The sequence below is a fragment of the Buceros rhinoceros genome, unplaced genomic scaffold (genome assembly GCF_000710305.1).
Source record: "Buceros rhinoceros silvestris isolate BGI_N320 unplaced genomic scaffold, ASM71030v1 scaffold7982, whole genome shotgun sequence".
NCBI lineage: Eukaryota > Metazoa > Chordata > Aves > Bucerotiformes > Bucerotidae > Buceros > Buceros rhinoceros.
The window spans coordinates 29,732-47,581 of NW_010397103.1; the positions used below are offsets into that span (position 1 = coordinate 29,732).

A 17,850-nucleotide genomic window follows, 5' to 3' on the forward strand; every position below is an offset into this window, starting at 1 on the left:
TCACTGCCGCAAGGTTCTGACTTTTGCTGGAGAGGAGTTCCCTGATGAGCAGCGATAGAAAGAAGTGGATGATGTGGACTGGAGTTTCACTGGGCTTGCAGCATCTTCCTCCTGCAGCTTCCAGAGGAGCTCTTCATTAGTCTTGCTCAGCTTCTTCTTCTCCTCCATTTCTTTCTCAACATATTCTTGAAGATTAGCATTCTCCTCTGACAATTGCCTGGAGAGGAAAGGAGGACAACGTGTAAAGTGCACCAGCATGAAGACGGTGGCACTAACCATGGTAGCAGGGCCATGCAGGGCTCCCAACACCTCCGTCTATCCCATCCCAACCACCTGCCCCTAGGGCTGCAACTGAGCTGCCCCAGCTAGGGCACAGATGTCCCCAGGTCTCTTCACTGCCAGGCAAGAAAGGCATCTCACAAGTCAAAGTGGCCTCCAGTGTCTGACTCCACCTCCAGATGTGCCTGTATCTTTACTCTACACCTCCTTGAGACAGCTCAACTGCCAAAGCTTAGATGGGATGAGCCTCAGCCTTCCTCCATGGCCATGTGCACCTGTCAGCATCATGCACAGCATGCAGAGATGCCAAGGGCTTTGTGTATTGACCACATACTCCAGACACTTTAGAAATGGCCGTTTTCCCATACAGGCAACAGAGCAAAAACTGGAAATGCCTAAAGGAAAAAATTAGTGTATTTGTTTATTTGTATATTTGAAAGTAGCAAAAATGCAAGGCTGCCGCACACTGCAAGAACAGGATTCTCCACTCGTGGATGGAGTGGGGGTAGAGGGTCACTGGAGATTTAGGCTGGGATAAAGTGTGGGTGGGCACTTACCCTTCTCCAGCAGTGGCCTCCCCTGGGAGAGCATGGGTTTGTGAGCAGTGTGGGAGCTGAAGAGAGCCCCATTGGTCCCCATGGTAGTCAACCAGGACTGCAGAGCACACTGGCTCCATGCCAGTCCCACGTTCATGCTCAGCCTTGGCCACACACCTGGACAGGACTTCAAAGCTGGCCCCAGATACTTAGCTTGGGGACATAGGTAGGCACAGTGGTTTCAGACATCCTCTTCTCATCAGTGTTTTCTTGTGTCTGAGTTGATTTTGGACCCCTGAGACCTAGCATGCAATGAAGCCAATTTGGGCGTTATCATCCCCGATTCAGCACATGGAGGAAGCAGGTGCCCAGCATGTGATTGTGGCTGTCTTGGCACAACCTGTTCACTGGCACAGCAGTTTCTACCTGGGAATATGCCTATAAACCTCTGCGGGGCCCAAACCACCCCCAGACAGAGCCCAGAGCCCTGGGTCAGCGAGCACTTGGCACTCCTTGAACATGCAACCCCTTGGCCAGCGTTTGTGTTTCTGCACCAAGAAGACAAGGGTCTTCAGAGATAAACCCAGCATGGCCTACTCCAGCAATGGCACCCCCGCAGATAACCAATAAGCAACACAAACTGTAGGTAGGCTCCTTAAAACTTGCCTCGTTGTACCATCAAAAATCTCTGAGAAAATGGGATTGGCACTTCCGATTTTGTTTAAAAAGCATTTTTAGAGAATTCCTGCTTTTTTAGCCTCAGTTCCTACAAAAATGGAGCTCAGTTGATCAAGAATATGTCTGTTCTCCCACTCCCTGAAAGTTTTGAACCATGAAGCAGTGGCTAGCAGAGTTGAAGGATTAAAAGACACAAGTTGGCAGAAGTTTTCAGAAAGTCTGGTAGAGGAGAAAAATCCTATTCATGATCCCGTTGGAGAACCACCTGCGGCATGATGTCATGGACTAAAAGGCATGAGAAAGTCCACATTGGAACTCACCCTGAAGAAGTATCTCAATAGGAAACCTTTTGTTATACAAGGAATTACTTTTATTTTTGAAATGTCTTAACAAGACAGGCCGTAAAAGTTACACACAAAGCCATACTACATCCTTTTCCAGCCAGCACTCACTGAAGAAAAAAAAAAGGACATGCCTTCCCTGTCTTTGTGTGATTCCTAGATATGACTGGCTGGTAAAGCTCATCTGGGTATTAGGAACAGGCTGGTCACACCAGCACAGTCCTCAGAGCACGAAGAAGGGCTCAGCGCCTTCCCCTGCTAAAGGCACTGCTCGGACGAGAGGCAAGCACAACCCAAAGCCCATTGGCACTTATCAGCCTCCTTCACATTTCAGGCTTAATGCTGCTTGCTAAAGGTATGGTAGGATGTGTGGTATCCGTGATGTCTGCCGGAGTCACTCACATTATAGACTTTGCGGCTCTAACGCACACTGCAATTTGCTGGCAGAGTCAGGGTGCAAGTTACGCATATGACCTGCAGGTAAGTAGGGAGAGGTCTGAGCAGAAAAGAAACCTTGCAGCCAAATGCCTGTGAACACACCGTGCTGCATGTGGACGTGTCCTCCAGAGAGCCCTGGCATGCGGATGGAGAAAGGAGCTGCTGCTTCTTGTGCTGCTTGTTTTAGCCTTGTGCACATCGTGCTGGGAATTTACACTGTCACCTGATGTGACATAACTGGACACAGGCAGAGCCGATTTACCCCAGCCTCAAGGAGACAGGGAGCCTGCACAGCCAGCAGTGCACCGACATCCTTCAGCAAAGCCTTTGCCTTCAGCTCAGCCTACCTGTGTCTGCCTCTGCTGCACTACAGGCAGCTGGACAGATGCAGCATCACGGCTTATAAAAGATACAGATGCCCATTCATCCCCTCTTCATCACTCAGGCAGAAGGAAGAGAAGCAATGTAAAAGCAAATGTCTTCTATGTAAGTTGGTATCTTGAGATGTATGTTCCACTTTCAGATCTAACCCATCTAGGGAACCCTTCATCCCCAGCACTGCAGACTTATGGTCAGATGTGTCCCTTTGCCAGCCTCCCGACAATTTAAGTAGCTGTAACAAATCACTCTGGCTGGTAAAGCTCATCTTGATGTGGTTTTGTGGCTGTTTTGTGGCTGTTTTGTGGCTGTTAACCACATTAACCGCAGGGGCACAATGACATGTTAGGATGCAGGGGAAGGTGCTTGAGTCGTGCTCTTGACTCACATTAAAGTCTGTCCCAAAAGACCCAGGAGTCAATAGGTGCTTTGGCTATGACAGAGACCAGACACCTTCCTGGTCATTTTAATCCCTGGAGTGCTGGAAACTACTGTTCTTCAAACATCCCAGTCCAAAGGACCAAAAACATGCTGGCTGATTTGGAGGGAGAATCCACAATGTTGGGAAATCAGAGGATTTATTCAAGTGCTTGGGGAAGTCCCAGCAGAGGTTCTGTGGAGCTCCTGTGTACAAAGCTGGTGCATGATCTACCTGCAGAGGTGTTGTCCCACATGTTATACCTGCCCTTGGTTATGATTAGAAATATCTCTGTGGTGCACCCCTCAGCCCCGTGATACCTCTGGGACCCACTTCCTGGCCATGCTGCAAAGGCTGGCTTTGCTCTGGCTCCCCTCCCTCCTCTTGCTGCTGCTGGACTGTCACAGCTGCGCAGGCACCCAAACTGCACATCAGCAGAAATAGCTGATCCTCGCTGTTCCCTCGCCAGCAATGGCAGCTCCCTGAGCTCACTCATGCTGCACTGCCAGGCAGTGCCAGTACAACAGAAATGAGCAGTCAGAGAGGCTACTGCTGCCAGGAAAACATGTTTTAATAACTCTGGCTTCAGAGCCCTGGCTGGCACTGTCCCATAGCTGTGCCCAAACTGTTACTGTTGAAAATGACTGTCCTCTAAGCTGACTTTTCATGCTGACTTAAAATTCAGACTTTCTCCCAAAATACGTTTTTCAAAAACAGCACCTACATAGTTACAGGCAAGAAAGGAAGCGCTGCAGCCTGACGCTGGCAGGGAGTGGAGGGAGCTATTTGCCCAGCCAGAGACAGGTAGCTGCAATGCAGAGATGACAAGCACTGAACCAGGCACCCTGGCTCTGTCACAGGCCTGGAGTGAGACTGCCACTTTCAGACCACAATTCATCCCAGCCCAGAAGCAGGTGTCTCAAACCAGCCTGGTGAACCAGGCTTAAAAATTCCTGGGTTTCCTTCCCAAGCACAGAAAGGCTGTAGACACCCACCTCTGACAGTGATGTGTATGTTACAGGTATTTAAAAATAGGTGAGAAGTAACACAGTCCTCACCCCAACCTGAGTGTTAGTACAAGCAATTCTGCCTTTTAAAAATATCTACATGTAGAAGAGAATTTTTAAAAGGTGAGCCATTAATAAAGGAGACACTAGGAAGACAAAACCTAAAATGAAATCAGAGATGAGATGCTGGAGCTTTAAAAAGTCAGCTAAAAATTATATTTCATTTTAGGATAATGGCATCATTTCTGTCAAAAATGACAGCTAGGCAGATGGTATGCTGGGATAAGCTCAGCTCTAGCATCTTCCCCTGGTACCCCTCCTGCCTGGCTCCAGCTGCGGTCTCTTGCCCTACAGCAGACTATAATCTCTCTGGAACAGGGACGGTACTATACCACCCAACCCAAGGAGCCTCGTCACCCCATCAAGTTGAGACAAGGGTGCAAGCAGACAGTGCAGATGAAAAAAACCACCAAAGGATAACCCTGGCTGGGTGACAGTGGCATCGTTAGGATGTCTCCTGGAATTGCCCATTTCCTGCCCTCATTACCCACTGGCTCAGGGTACTGACTCTGAGACCAGAAGCCATGGGTAACTTTGCTCTTGGCAGCATGTCCACATCATGGAAATACACAGACAGATATGTGGCCTTCCTTATGGTAAAGTAAGCAAACGCCAATATAAAAAGGATTTTTTAAAAACAGGTGGATTAGGGCACCAGGAAATATTTTTTTTCTGTTCTGAAATAAGGGTCAACCTTGGGCAGTTAAGAACTACAGTCTCTTTTCAAGCTCAGATAGATTACAAATATCAGCACATACCTTGTTATGGCAGTATTCTGCTCAATCCTGGCTCTGAGTTCTTCATTCTGCTGTTGCAGCATGGTGATTTTTTCTTTCAGTTTTAAATTTTTTTCAGCCTGCAGTGAAAGATGGTTTGTTAAATCTGAAGAAAGACAACATCTGATCCAAGACAATTTATTGTTTATCTTTATTTGTCCCTGGAGCAATTTCTAGAGGTGGTCATCTTAACTGCAGCTGAGACTCACACCACATCAAACTGGTGAACTAAGTGGGGTCATCAGCAGAGCACTGATCGGCAGCAGAGCTGAACTAGCCCTTACTTCTAACTCAGAAGGAGGGTGTTAGTCTTGTCCAGTGCAAATAAAACATCCTCCTCAGTGATGCCCCCACAAATTTCACCCCTTGGCAGCTAGTGTTCTTGGACAGGGAGCTGGTGGCACTTGGGGACCATGGGGATGCACATCATGGAAAGGGCACTGTGGTGAGTGGTCAGTCTAGTGATGAAGGAGGAGTGCAAGGTGGTATGACATGTATCAGCAAGTTCAACTACTCTCATCGGACATAAAAGTCTAGATGTCCAAACTCTAGAATTATGATTCCCCAGTTACAAGGAGGAAAGAGTTACGCACCAGCCTTAGGCTGCTGCTGCATTCACATGAGGTGGGTGCCCTTTGGATACACTTCTCACTGCTGACAGTGTTGGCTTAAATGACAGGCTTAAACTAGACATTTAAATTTAAGCGACAATTAAGTTAAATTAATCCTATTGCAAGCATAGGTTATCTTTTGCTCGGGGCAGTTCAAGGACAGAGTTTGAGGATGTCAATAGCAGTGTATTAAAGTATCAGTAAGATGTTTATGGGCAGGTACCACAGCCTCATATACCCTGTTTTTCCCAAGTTCTGAATCTGACATTCTTTGTCACCTTAGTTCTTGGTTTTCCAGCAGTTTGAATTTTACTGAATTCAACACTTTTGGAAGAAACCAAGATAACACAGGGTAATCTTATCTCTGTGTGAGCTTGGTTATTGAATTCACCAACCTTTTATAAACAACCAAAACATTGTGCCCTGGAGTTAGCATTAACTCACACTTTATGGTGGAGGCATCAGTTTCATGCAATGGTTTCCAGTCTATGCAGGTAACTGTAAAGGATACTCCTGATTCTCAGATGTTCTGGCCTATCCTAGTATATTTTGTTAGAGCAGAACAAGGATTTTGGCCTCATTTTGAAATGCTCTGAGACAGGAATCACCATCATGGGCACCCTCCCTCCTTCCTTAGTAGTTTTAATAAGTAGTATCTATGCCAGCACGAAGCATGGGGTAAGACCTGCGCATCTCCTTCCCTCCCCACTGCAACTCTCACCCTACACAATTCCTCTCCTGCCACCTTCATCACCAGCCTCCCTTTCAGCGGACAAGGAACCAAGCCTGCTCTTCTACTGGAAATGTCCTCCTGCTCCCTTATGAGGCATCTCGTCTTCCGGAGCTTTTGGAAATGTCTTGTAGATGTTCTGGCGCTTATGAAGGCAGGTCTTTAAACAGAAAGCAGTTGTGCCAGTACAGTAGAGCCAGTAGAGCCAGTGTTACTGTGATAAAGGGCGGAAGCAGGACTGTGTGCTTGAGTGTAGTTAATTAGCAAAAGCAGCTAAATGACCAGGAACTATGCAGGCTATTGTTTGGGATTTTTTTTCAGTATAACACTACATGTGTTATGTGCGTGTTTTCAGATGCTGGCTTAGCTCCAGGAGCAGTGTGCTGGAAGGCGCACAGTTAACAAGCCTCAGTTGTAAAGAGGCACTTTACATGCACTTACTCAAGCATCTGTTCAGCAAAGCAATCATCAGGGTTCTCAAATTTCTCTCTAAATGGAAACAAATCTTGCTGAATGTTGTGCTGAACCAGCTGTTCTGGCTCTCCAGCTGAGGTAGTGCCTCATCTTGTCACCACACTGGAAGTTTACTATCATTATAGGTTATGTCTTACCAAATGAATCCCCTTTCCAACAAAAAATGTAATTGATAGTGAACTGGAGAGTTCTTCATTTGGGACCCACAAGCAAAGGATGATAAAACAATGTAGGCTGCAGAAAAGCATTACTTTAGGGTTGGAGAGACCTTTTCTAGCGTAAGCCTTGCTAGGGACTGCTTGCTGAATATTGCTAATTCATACTCTTGGCTGGAAGCTCCCTAAATGCATGCACAAGCAGCAGCAAGGCAATGGCTCAATCTTTCTCCACTTGCCCTCTTCAACCCTAAATGATTACCTGACTCCTGTAGGGGTGTATGGTGCAGTCTAGTGTACAAAATGAAGCCCTGGACCACCACAAAGTTCCTCTTCCTCCATTCTTCCTACACCGCTCACCTCGCTGCCTAACATAACAGGCTGAGCAGGTATTGCATGAAAAAGCAATAAAGATCAATGGATGTGTAGGAGAAATAAGGGGTATCATGGGTGGGTGAAGGGACGCAAAAAGATCCCAGTTTCTGAGGAAACACATGAAACACGGTGTAGTAGAGGCAGCTGTGTAGGTTGACAATGGAAGGACACAATATACAAAGATTTACAAACCCCTTTGACTGTGTCTTGCCCCAACCTCACCACTTTTAAGTTCATCTGCTGTTACCAAACTTTAACTTCATTACCTCTGTAATGTCTTCTCTGGAGGAAAAATGACAACTCACCTGTTTTTCTAGCTCCATAATCATCTTCTCTTGTTGGTGAATCTGATGGTTCTTCATTTCCAGAACATGTTTCAAGCTCTTCAGATCTTTTTCTAAGTGCAGATATGGAGCTCGTGCAATCTAGGAAATACACCAGTGCTTTGGCTATCCGTCAGCCGTAAATGCATCTGCAGCCATTAGATAAAGTGTCCCCAAGCACCCAGTGGTTTAGGAGTCTCAGTGATGTGAAAACCACCTGGACCTCATCCTCAGCAGCCCATTTGAATCCTCTCCTAGACCATTCCTTTGGCTGGATAGCCAACAGTACCTTTCTTTTGACCAGCCTCATGGCTAGAAGGATGGGATGCCAGGTAATTCAGCAACCTCATTCCTCCACACAGCTTGAGAACTGCATGAGGTGCTTTATTATTTTGCAGGGATTTTGGCTTGGGAAAAGTACAAACATGAAACTGAGGAAACTGGACAAGGGGGCTGGAGGTGACAACTACAGTGTTACGTCTTGCCTGCACCACTGCATCATAGTGCCTGTTAACAAAGACCATAACTGGTGGGAAACTTCTTCCTCTGCTCAAGAACTTCAGATCTAGGGGATACTAGGGTTCAACTCATGAGCAAAAGATGTGCCCTGAATTACACGGGTGAAATACTGTTGCTGACTTAAGCTGTTTTGGATTGTTCCCACTGTAACTCACTCCAGTGAGCTGCCTGGTGATACTTGGCATTAACATCACTGTGACACAGCAGAATTTGTCCTTTCACATAAATTAAATACTGCGGCAGATGTGGAGAGGGGCTGATGCTCCCTGTTTCCCATGGCCAAGCCTGTTTCAAACATTTGTGCTTCTTTCCTAAGGAATTCTCTCACTTAAAAAAATCACTGAGCCCCCTGCTCACCCCACTATTTTCACGCTGTCCCCTCGATTGTGTTGATACAGTTTCCCATGGGGTTGTGCTGTGCACACACTGAAATGCTCCAAGTTAAAGAAAAGCTCTTTTTGGAGGGTCATTTCGGGGTTATTTCATTTCAGATAAATAATTGCAGGGCGTGTTTACTTACATACTGTAAATAAACAGCATATCCCAGATAGACAGCAGTTGAACAAATACTTCATAAGACAGAGCTGTCCCCTGCAAGTCCAGAAAAAAATGAAGGAATACAGAGGACGTCAAAGAAGTTGGCTCAGAAGGCACAAAAAAAAAGAAACCTAAATGCAAAAAGACAAAAAGTAAAGAGAAAGGGAGAAAGAAGGGAAAGAAGAATAGACAGCAGTAAGGACAGGGGAGATGGAGATCATGAAATATTTTGGAATAAGGTCTAGAAATGCTGGGTGAAAAAATAATAAAAAAAAAAGAAGTAAAAAGAAGAAATTATGGACCTAGGCTAAGATTTCTGACTCCTCCTCAGAGCTCAAGATTTGGGGTCTCACTTGGGACCTGCCGCTCAGTCCCTGGGGTAAGGAGAATCCCATTGCTATCCACTGAACCGTGTGATGTGACTCTTACTTAGAAATGTGTATCTTCATGACTGTATAGTTATAGCTGTCATCTACCTTCAGTTGTTCCTCATTGTTTTTCTTCAGAGCCTCTTCAAATCGGTCTGCTTTGGCTTTAAGAGATTGGTTCTGGAAGGTGAGGGTGTCTATCTGGTCCTGGAGGAGAGACACACCAATGAACACACCTATCGTGTTATCACCTCTCTTACATTCATACAAGTCAATCTGCATTGTGAAACCCCCTGGGGATATGAGCAAGGCTTAGAAACCCCTGTGAGGTGATATTTTTTATGTAAGACCACTTGAATATACAAGCGGGGTTTTTGGTAAGCCACTGCCTCAGGGAATCCCAAAATCCCCACCACATTTGCAACTGGCTGACATTGGCTGGCACTAGTTTGTTAAATATCTTTGATGCTAAATTACCCCAACACCTTGGGCTGGATGAGAACAAGTATGTCCTTCCTTAAGACATTTGTATCACAGGCATGGAAGAGATAATTTCTGCGGTCCCTAGAGTCTGAATGAGGCAGTAGATACTCCATCCCTGCTTTGTTCTCCTTCTAACATGGTGACAAGCAATGATGAGTTAGTGGTGCGGACTTTAAAAGACTAATTTCATCTCAGAGCTATACACAGGAACAACGTTATTTTAAGCAATTGTATTTCTGTTACCATCAAAGGCATTCCCGATTCTTCTCTATATACGGCCTCTGTAAAAGCCACAGTTGCTGTAAAACTGGTATTCTTATCTTCCATGTATATTATTTCTTGGTTGTAACATTACATCAGTGCTTATTGCAAAACTGTTGACATGCCTCAAACTGTCACAGCCGCGTGAGGAGGGCAGTGTCAGTTGCTGCGTACAATAATATGTGTTAGTCAGGGATTTTAAAAATTGTAATTAATCCCTGCCTACAAAAGCAAGCAGGTTGCATTTCTTGATGTGGCATCTTTACTTGTTCACACAAGATTTTCAAACTTAGCTCTAATCATAGGGGCATGTTTCTGCCCACCACGCCTTGGGATTTCTTCATCTAGAGATGAGAACAGCACGGAGTTATTAGAAGAACTGAAAAAGTCAAGATGATGTTGAGCTTGTGTTAAACACAAACACAGTTTGTGTTTGTGTGGGATGTGGGAGATGTGATGTGCAGGACTGACCCTGCCCAACCACAGCCTGGCTGCACAGCAGAGCCAGCCCTGGGACAGCTCTCATCAGGGACTGCATTGTCCTCCGTGGGAATGGAGATGTGTCTCAGGACAGGCTCCCCACAGTCAGGCAATAGGGGACAATTTAAAGTGCAAGCACTGGGCCAGGAGGGAGAGTTCAGTGATTCTGAGCCCCCGGGGGTGCCTGCCAGAGGGTGCCATGTAAACAAGGTGGTGCTCACAGCCACGCCAGGTGCCGCAGCCATCACCACCATGCAGGGAAGAGCTCAGCTTTGCTCCTTTTGCTGGGCCAGCAGCCAGCAGGGTCAAAAGGACGTTTCTTTGCTGTATCCAGATGCCTTTTCCTCCCTTTAGGTTTGCCCTCTCCTCTCTTTCAGATAACTAGTATTTTGTTGAACCAGCCAAGGAGAAAGAAAACACCTGAGGGGGCACCTTTGCTGCTGGATCCCAGTTTGGACAGGTGCAAGACAAGAGGTACTATAGCGGGTAAGAAGCAATGGCCTGGTGTGCTGGCAACTGGCAACGGGGCTGAGGCTGCCCTGTCAGCTGCTCTGCAACATCATTACAGGGGTGGAAAATAATGAACCAACTAACCTGGAGTGACAGCCGCAGTTTTTCAAAATTCTCCTCTAATTGTGCCCTCTCCAGCCTGTGAGCAGTATTCAGTTCTGGGGAAGATACACAGACATGACATTGCTAAGTGAGGTCCAGCAAACCAGGGTCTGAAAGCAAAGACATCGTGAGACAAGCACAGTTCGGGATGCAGTTTTAGGGCATGGAGGTTGAGTACGAAACTGGCAGTAATATACTCTGTGACCTTTGGTGAATTGTTTTGAGGAACAGGATTTCCTGATCTTTCCCTGGTTGCAGGTACTTCTATTTCTATGTGACTACGTTCTGATTTTTCAGAACTATTCAGAATTCCCAGCTCCCAGGGGGCTCTGATCTGAAAAGAGTGAGTATAACAATGGGTCATTTACCAGTTCAGAGTGAGTATCCCCAAACCAAAAATTCTTAAATTAGATGTATTTAAAAGCTATGATTGCGATTTCTTTGGGGAAATAGAGAGGGGGGCCAGCAACTCAGATGCAAAAAATGCAGATGACAGTGGCAGGAGCTGTGGCAGATGACCCGTGAGGTGTATTCCCTTAGTAAGACTGACAGAGCCCAAAGGCCAGAAAGTTCTCTATTTGTATTATACGATGAAAGGCTTTCCTACTAGAACAACTCACCCTGGACTTAATAATCACCAGAAGCTCAATAATCAAAGCAGAATAAAGTTTAATCTCTAAACCTACGGCATCAAATTGTTATTCAGCACTGTGCTATCACCTAACATTTTAGTATACAGACACTCTATTTTTTGTGTCTTTATCCCTAGCCCCATGGGGTTCTTCCCTCTAACCATTGCCTACAAGCCACAATATCAGCAGTAATACTGCTCTAGGGCCCTGTACAGCGCACTGGACCGGAGCTGCTGCAATGCCTTTTCTGCGCACAGGAGGGCATTTCATACCCGCACTAGGAGCAGGCAGCACAAACTTTGACTGGAAAGGTGGAATTTGGACTCTATGTTCAGTGACCCACGGAGAAAGACTTATCTTTAGCCCAAAGACCCTTCAGATATTCTCAGGTCCAAGTTAGATGCTCTACACACTGTACACAGCTCTCCTTCACCCCTAAGCATAAACCTGGTGGTCCAACCCACATGAAAGCCCTAGACGAACACACATTTTCTCTGCTCTGGAGGAAGAAAATCCAGGTTTACACAACCTCACTACAGCGCTAATCCCTGCTCTGGAATAGCTCTGTAGCCATTGGGTTGTCTTTGGCTTACCTTGGATCTTGCAGTCATTCTCATCCTGCAGTATTGTAATGGAAACTAAGTGGTTATTTTCCAACTGTACCATTGCAGTTTCATGTACAGCTGTGATATCCTCCACCTGTTCCAATGACAATGAATGGAGACACGGACACATGATTAGACATGCTGTGGCAACTGACAGGCCACTGCTAGAGAGCTCCAGTGAGCTGGAAACAGTAAAGGGATCTACTGAGTGTGATGCTTCCAGCATCTGAACCAGTTTTTTTCATTACGAAATAGGCTTGTTGATGCCTTGAGTGGAAGTGTGTAGCCACTGCTGGTAACATTTTTGTTCTTTAACTTAATGGTGATAAAAGAGGAACATAAAAAAACAGAAGGACAAAAAGCCCTTAAGCGAAGAAACCATTATTGAAATGTTCAGAAATCTCAACGTTCCATTAATCTAATTTATATTAATGACCTGACTCCCTCTGATGGTCAGATAAACATGAACAGTTCCGAGCCATCCTGGGTTTTTTTGTCTTCATGGCACTTTGCTGCAATGATTTTTATTGTAAGATCTTGGGTTAATTTCCGTTGAAAGTACCTACTAATTACTCATAGTTACAAAATATTTATTTCTAGAGAAACATTGACATTATTATCAGCACGTATGTAAAATAAATCACAGTCCATCACACTTTTACTTGAAAAAGAGTATGCTACAAAGCCACTGATACCCAAATTCCTGTGTCTGCTGGAAACCTGTAGTTTGAGTCCAGATGCAATAAACTGATGAAAGATCTGACAGCAGGTTTTTCAGTGCAGATATAAGAGTTTTCAGCTTGGTGTGGAAGTAAGCAAGACGTCAGCGGAAGCCACAAAACTTTTTTCTGACCTCATACTGAGGCCAGAAAGAGGTCCTGCTGCTGCAAACTGCCCAGCAAACCGCACCACACACCACACTGCAGACAGCCATCACAGGAGCAGGGGATGCATTTGGAAGAGGGCTGTGGGCAGCCAGTGTTCCTGAGCACCCAATGGGTTTGGGACTCCTTCAGTACATAGTTTGTTACTAGGCTTGGGTAAAGGCAAAGCAAGATCCCTAATGATGGTGTTTTGATACGCGTCATTAAAGAAAATACAGTGAGAAGAGGTGATCAGGGTTAAGTTAGTGGTCCAGAGCACTTTCTGAATGCAATGCATCAGTTTGCTTTTCTGGGTTTTGTAACTATTATTCCTTACATTTAACACATTATCTGTGATATCTGGAAATACTTAGGATCAAACTGTTTTTCATTTACAATGAAACAGCTGTTCATTGCAAAGTGACTTGACTTTAAACAGCTTTTCTGCTCGCTGTTATGTTAAGTAATGGTAGAGAGTTTCTGCAGCTGAGCACGTCTGGACTGGAACAAATGTTATTTTCACTGCATTTAACTGTCAAATGTGTTAGACAACTCAACAGAAGCAAAATTTCCAACTGTATTGGAGGAAGCATGCTCTTACAATGAAAGATAGGCCTTTAACACGGAATTTAAAATCATCCAAACTCGTTTTCATAATAATGTGGGATACAACTCAGTGGTCAAGAACTGCTTGCAAAATGACAGGGATTCAGCAGAGCAGGGCAAGGGGGGCTACATGACTCAAGGGGCTACTAATGGGGTAGGGATTATCACCTGACTTTTCCCAGAGGAGAATGTCTGTGTGCTGAAACCTCACGATCATTGCGATATGCTTTACCTCGCCCTTGCTTAAGCCTTTATTCACACACTCAAACTGTTTCTCAGCTGGGCAGCACCCCATAGGAATGCTTAACTCCAGTGCCTTCAGAAGGTGAAGGGCTTTCATTTCGCTGCCATATCCTCGGCGAGTTATTTATCTATAAAGCAAATTAAATATGTTCCAAATGGTTTGCAGGGTTTTTTCCATCTTCTGTGTGTTTCATACCCACATCCCAAATGACTCTCTTTAATCTTCCAGTGTGACCTCCTGTCTGCGGTTTTGCATAGCAGATAGTCTACTTGGCACTGGGCAGCAGATCTCTTGGGTACCAAATCCAGCTTCGCCACTAACTTACTCTATAGGTTTGCTCAGCTCACTTTACCCATGTCATGGTTATTTCTGGCTGTAAAAAGAAGCTTGGGCGGGATTTTTAAGGCTTAATAAAGTAAAATTTAGAGGAGGCTCTAGTGGGAGATGTTCAATAGGTTGGTGGAAAAAACAGTTTGAGCCGAGCAGCACAAAGGAAAAACACTGGCAAGACAGCCTTTGAAATTTTGCCCTTAGCTGCAAGAAGATATGAGAAATACTGTGATGCATCAGCACACACGACGAGTTTGTGAGGAATTTGGCTCTCATGCTCTGCTATGCTGTAAGAGCTGTCTCAACTCCTCAGAGACAGGTGAACCTCCAAAACTTGATACCTGTGTATCTGAAGAAACAACATCTATCTGACGCTAAACTAAATGGTGACTGCAGCAATACAGCGTGGACAACTCGATTGTGATTGGAAACCATGAAAGTGGGATGACTAACTTCCAGATTAGATGTGTGGATACAGAAATACATGCAGATCCATGGTTAAAAGGATTTTGCTATTCTTATTGCCTTCATAAATACAGTGTCAAATTCCCCCACATGGATGGACAGCTCAAGGACAAGGTTTTTCTCATGTCCAGTATAAGAGCTCTTCAGGGTTAGGTGCCTCTGCTCTAATGCTGGCTGGGACCAGTGCCAGCTCAGCAGAGTCTCAGCTGAAAAACTGTAGTCCCTCAAGCAGGCTTGCTTGTTTTGGCATGCTCTGAGCTGGGCACTCCTCTTCCTCTGAGCAGAAGAAGGAAAAACAAGATGATTAGAAAACTCCTTGGATCAGCAGCTGTCAGGTATCTTTATTCTTCATGCACCTTGGCTCCTAGACTAACAAAGTTCTCCTTTTTCTTGGCCAGAAACATTGCTGGTGAGAGGCTTTCAAACCTCACCTGCCAGCCTTCTCTGATCCAAGAGCACTCTGGACAAGATGAGTGTACAGCAGAGTAGGAATTCAAAGGGAAAACCTGCTAAAACTCACAATGAGATGCTAACGGTACCATGAATTGAAAAGATGGGCTTAAACTCTGAGATACTGGAGTCACAGCAGCACTTTCAAAGCAGTGGAGAGAAAAGTTTGTGTTATCTTCAGTAATTCAGTAATTCAGGGAACAAAGAGCAAACTGAAGGGTTGGAGGAGAGAGAAAAGTTTGCTCCACAGAGGGAAAGATGTGTTTCAATGTTTGTTTCACTCTAGCTGGTAAAAATAAGACTGAGGTAGCTGCATGTGAGAGTATTCCAACCTACATACAGAAAACAAAGCAAGGAGAAACACTTGGGACGTACATTATAAGGGATTAAACTGAATGGTGGAGCAGAAATCAGGGAAAACAGTGTGTCACCTGCTTGACATTTAGGCTATGTGTGGCGTAGGACCTATCCCTCCACTGTACCGCCCTTTAACTAGCACTGCAAATGATGAGCAGGGCTCTTCTGGCCTTACCTGTGTTGAGTAGATTCTTGTTCAACTCTTGGTTTCATATAAATTGACTCAATAGGTGGGTTGGGGAGCAAGTATGTGTGGGAAGTAGAGCTAATCTTAATATTTTTGTTGTAAAACATCTGGAAGCATGTGAAGACAAGACATGGCAATGTAATGTACTACCATGTAGAAATACCAATAGGAATAATAGGGAGGAAAAGCAGTAAAGATAGGCAGGAATAACATTATTCCAGTCATCAGTTCATGACCAGTGTCTTCATGTTGGAGTGTTCAATATACTTCATCACCTGAACCCACTCAGTACTGGCATACTCTACTCTTCAAAGGGAGCAGACGGAGACTGACCTGATCCTGATGCTGCAATTTGACCTGCTCCAGCTGCAGCCTGTGCTGCTCCTGCAGGCTCTCCCTCTTGGTGGTGTACTCCTCTTGCAGCTGCTTCTCTAGTGCCTGCAGCTCCTCCTGCTGCTGCCTGCGGAGTTGCTTCACCTCCTCCTCAAAGCGCCTCTCCAGCTCCTCTTTTTCGCTCTGTAGTTTCTTCCATCTGGCTGTGTTGAGGGCTGTGGAGACAAAACCATACAGTCAGGGTCTGAAGTCCTCAAGAGCAAGCAGTGGCATTGGATCTCTTTGTATAGCACTGAGCACGGCAGTTCTCACCGACTCTGGGGCTCCCATGAATCTCAGCCATGAACAAGCTCTTGCTGTCACATCTCTTTCTGTCCCACTCTCACACACATGCACTGGTTTAAACTGAGGCACTGACAAGGTGCAAAAGTATGCAAAAACCCATGCAAGGCTAGGTTCTGAATAATAACAACAACAATAATAATTAATAAAGCAGGGAACTCCATGGACCTGTGGGGTGACTGGATGTCCCCTCCTGGCCAGCACAGTCTTGGATCCACAAATTGAGGCTTTGGGACTTTTACTTTGCCTTGGATATAAGAAACAGCATGTGAGACAGTCACTTGACAGAAAGCCTTTCAACTGGGATACAAGATTTTTCTTACCTCTTTCTCTCAAGCCACAGTTGTGGCTAAGTCCCCACTTCCATTGATGTGCCAGAAAGGTAGAAGCCACCTGGGCTTTCAAGGCCCATCCTGTGCACATGTTTTGTAGGGGGTGTGATTGACTGCTTGACCAGGAGAAGGAGATTCACCTCATACATCCCATTTTCCAGCTGTTGGAAGCTGCTCACCTCATAAACCTGTATTTCACACCAGCCTCACCGAGGAATTCTTGAATCTATTAATACACACTTGCTTAAAATATCTTTATATTCAAACCACCGTCTTTTGTGCTTCATGGAATCAGAGAGCGCAAATGAAAGGCAGATGCTGAAGGCAATCAGAAAATGTCAAATTTTCACTCTTATGAACTAGCCCAATGACCATGTCTTCAAATTCACAACCATGTCTACAACTAGTTTCAGAAGACGCCACTCCAAGTTTCATCAAGTCAATCATACTCAGTCTATTTCCCCGTTTGGCTCCTCACCTATATTTTTCTTGGGTCCCAGGACAGCAGAGTCTCAAACACGGTGTCCTTGGCCTTTCGCTTAGCTGAAGAATGGTTGCAATCAATCCAGATACTGAAGACCTGGTGCCAGTCAAACAAGATCAGCCAGACTACATTTAGCTATTTTTCACCTGTTTAGAGATCTGCTTCCACATTTAGTGGCCACCAATTCCCAGACTTTCTCAGTATGCCCAGACTACTGAGTCCTCTTCTGATACTGCTGTTTTCTGGAGTGCTAAGAGGGACTCTGTGTCACTTTCAAGCTCTCTGCTCCTTGCAGAAAGAGAGAAAGTGAGCCTGAACCAGTGAGCTTAGCACGCCACCAGTGGCACACAGAAAGCTTTCCCACCTGCCTCACATCTAAACTGGAACATTGCCATTTATATGGCCGTTAGCTGATCTGTCTTGTCTCCTGACAGTTTGGATTACAGCTCTAAACCCTCTCTCTTGCTTTTTGCTTTTCTTTGGCATGCAAAGGGATCCCAGAGCTGAAGGACAAGAGGTAATGCTTGCAGCTCTGTGTTCAGTGGAATTCAAACTTACTCAAGCTTTAAATTGAGCTGTAATGAACCCTGTCTCTCTCCAGCCTCTCTAATGAGATTACCCAGCACACAGGGAGGAGGGCTGGGCAATGAAATGACATGCTCTAACCAAAAGAGTCCACCTCAAAACACCTTCTGTAATCCAAAAAAAAGGACTATTTGCATCTTGCAAATCAAACAGTGATGCGGGTACAAAATGGAGAGAAGAGGAAAGCAGGGAAAGA

At 45.3% G+C, this 17,850-nt stretch overlaps 1 protein-coding gene across 1 annotated transcript in view; it reads right to left on the reverse strand.

Moving 5' to 3' along the window:
• The window catches only part of MTUS2 (microtubule associated tumor suppressor candidate 2), a gene marked incomplete at its 5' end in the record, with an annotated part of 22,990 nt that continues 5,140 nt past the window's right edge, over nt 1-17,850 (reverse strand). Inside the window, 7 exons of the mRNA XM_010146113.1 lie at nt 1-217; nt 4,894-4,991; nt 7,562-7,681; nt 9,112-9,210; nt 10,822-10,895; nt 12,065-12,170; nt 15,912-16,126. Coding sequence (XP_010144415.1) covers nt 1-217; nt 4,894-4,991; nt 7,562-7,681; nt 9,112-9,210; nt 10,822-10,895; nt 12,065-12,170; nt 15,912-16,126 — 929 coding nt within the window. The remainder of the gene's footprint in view (nt 218-4,893; nt 4,992-7,561; nt 7,682-9,111; nt 9,211-10,821; nt 10,896-12,064; nt 12,171-15,911; nt 16,127-17,850) is intronic.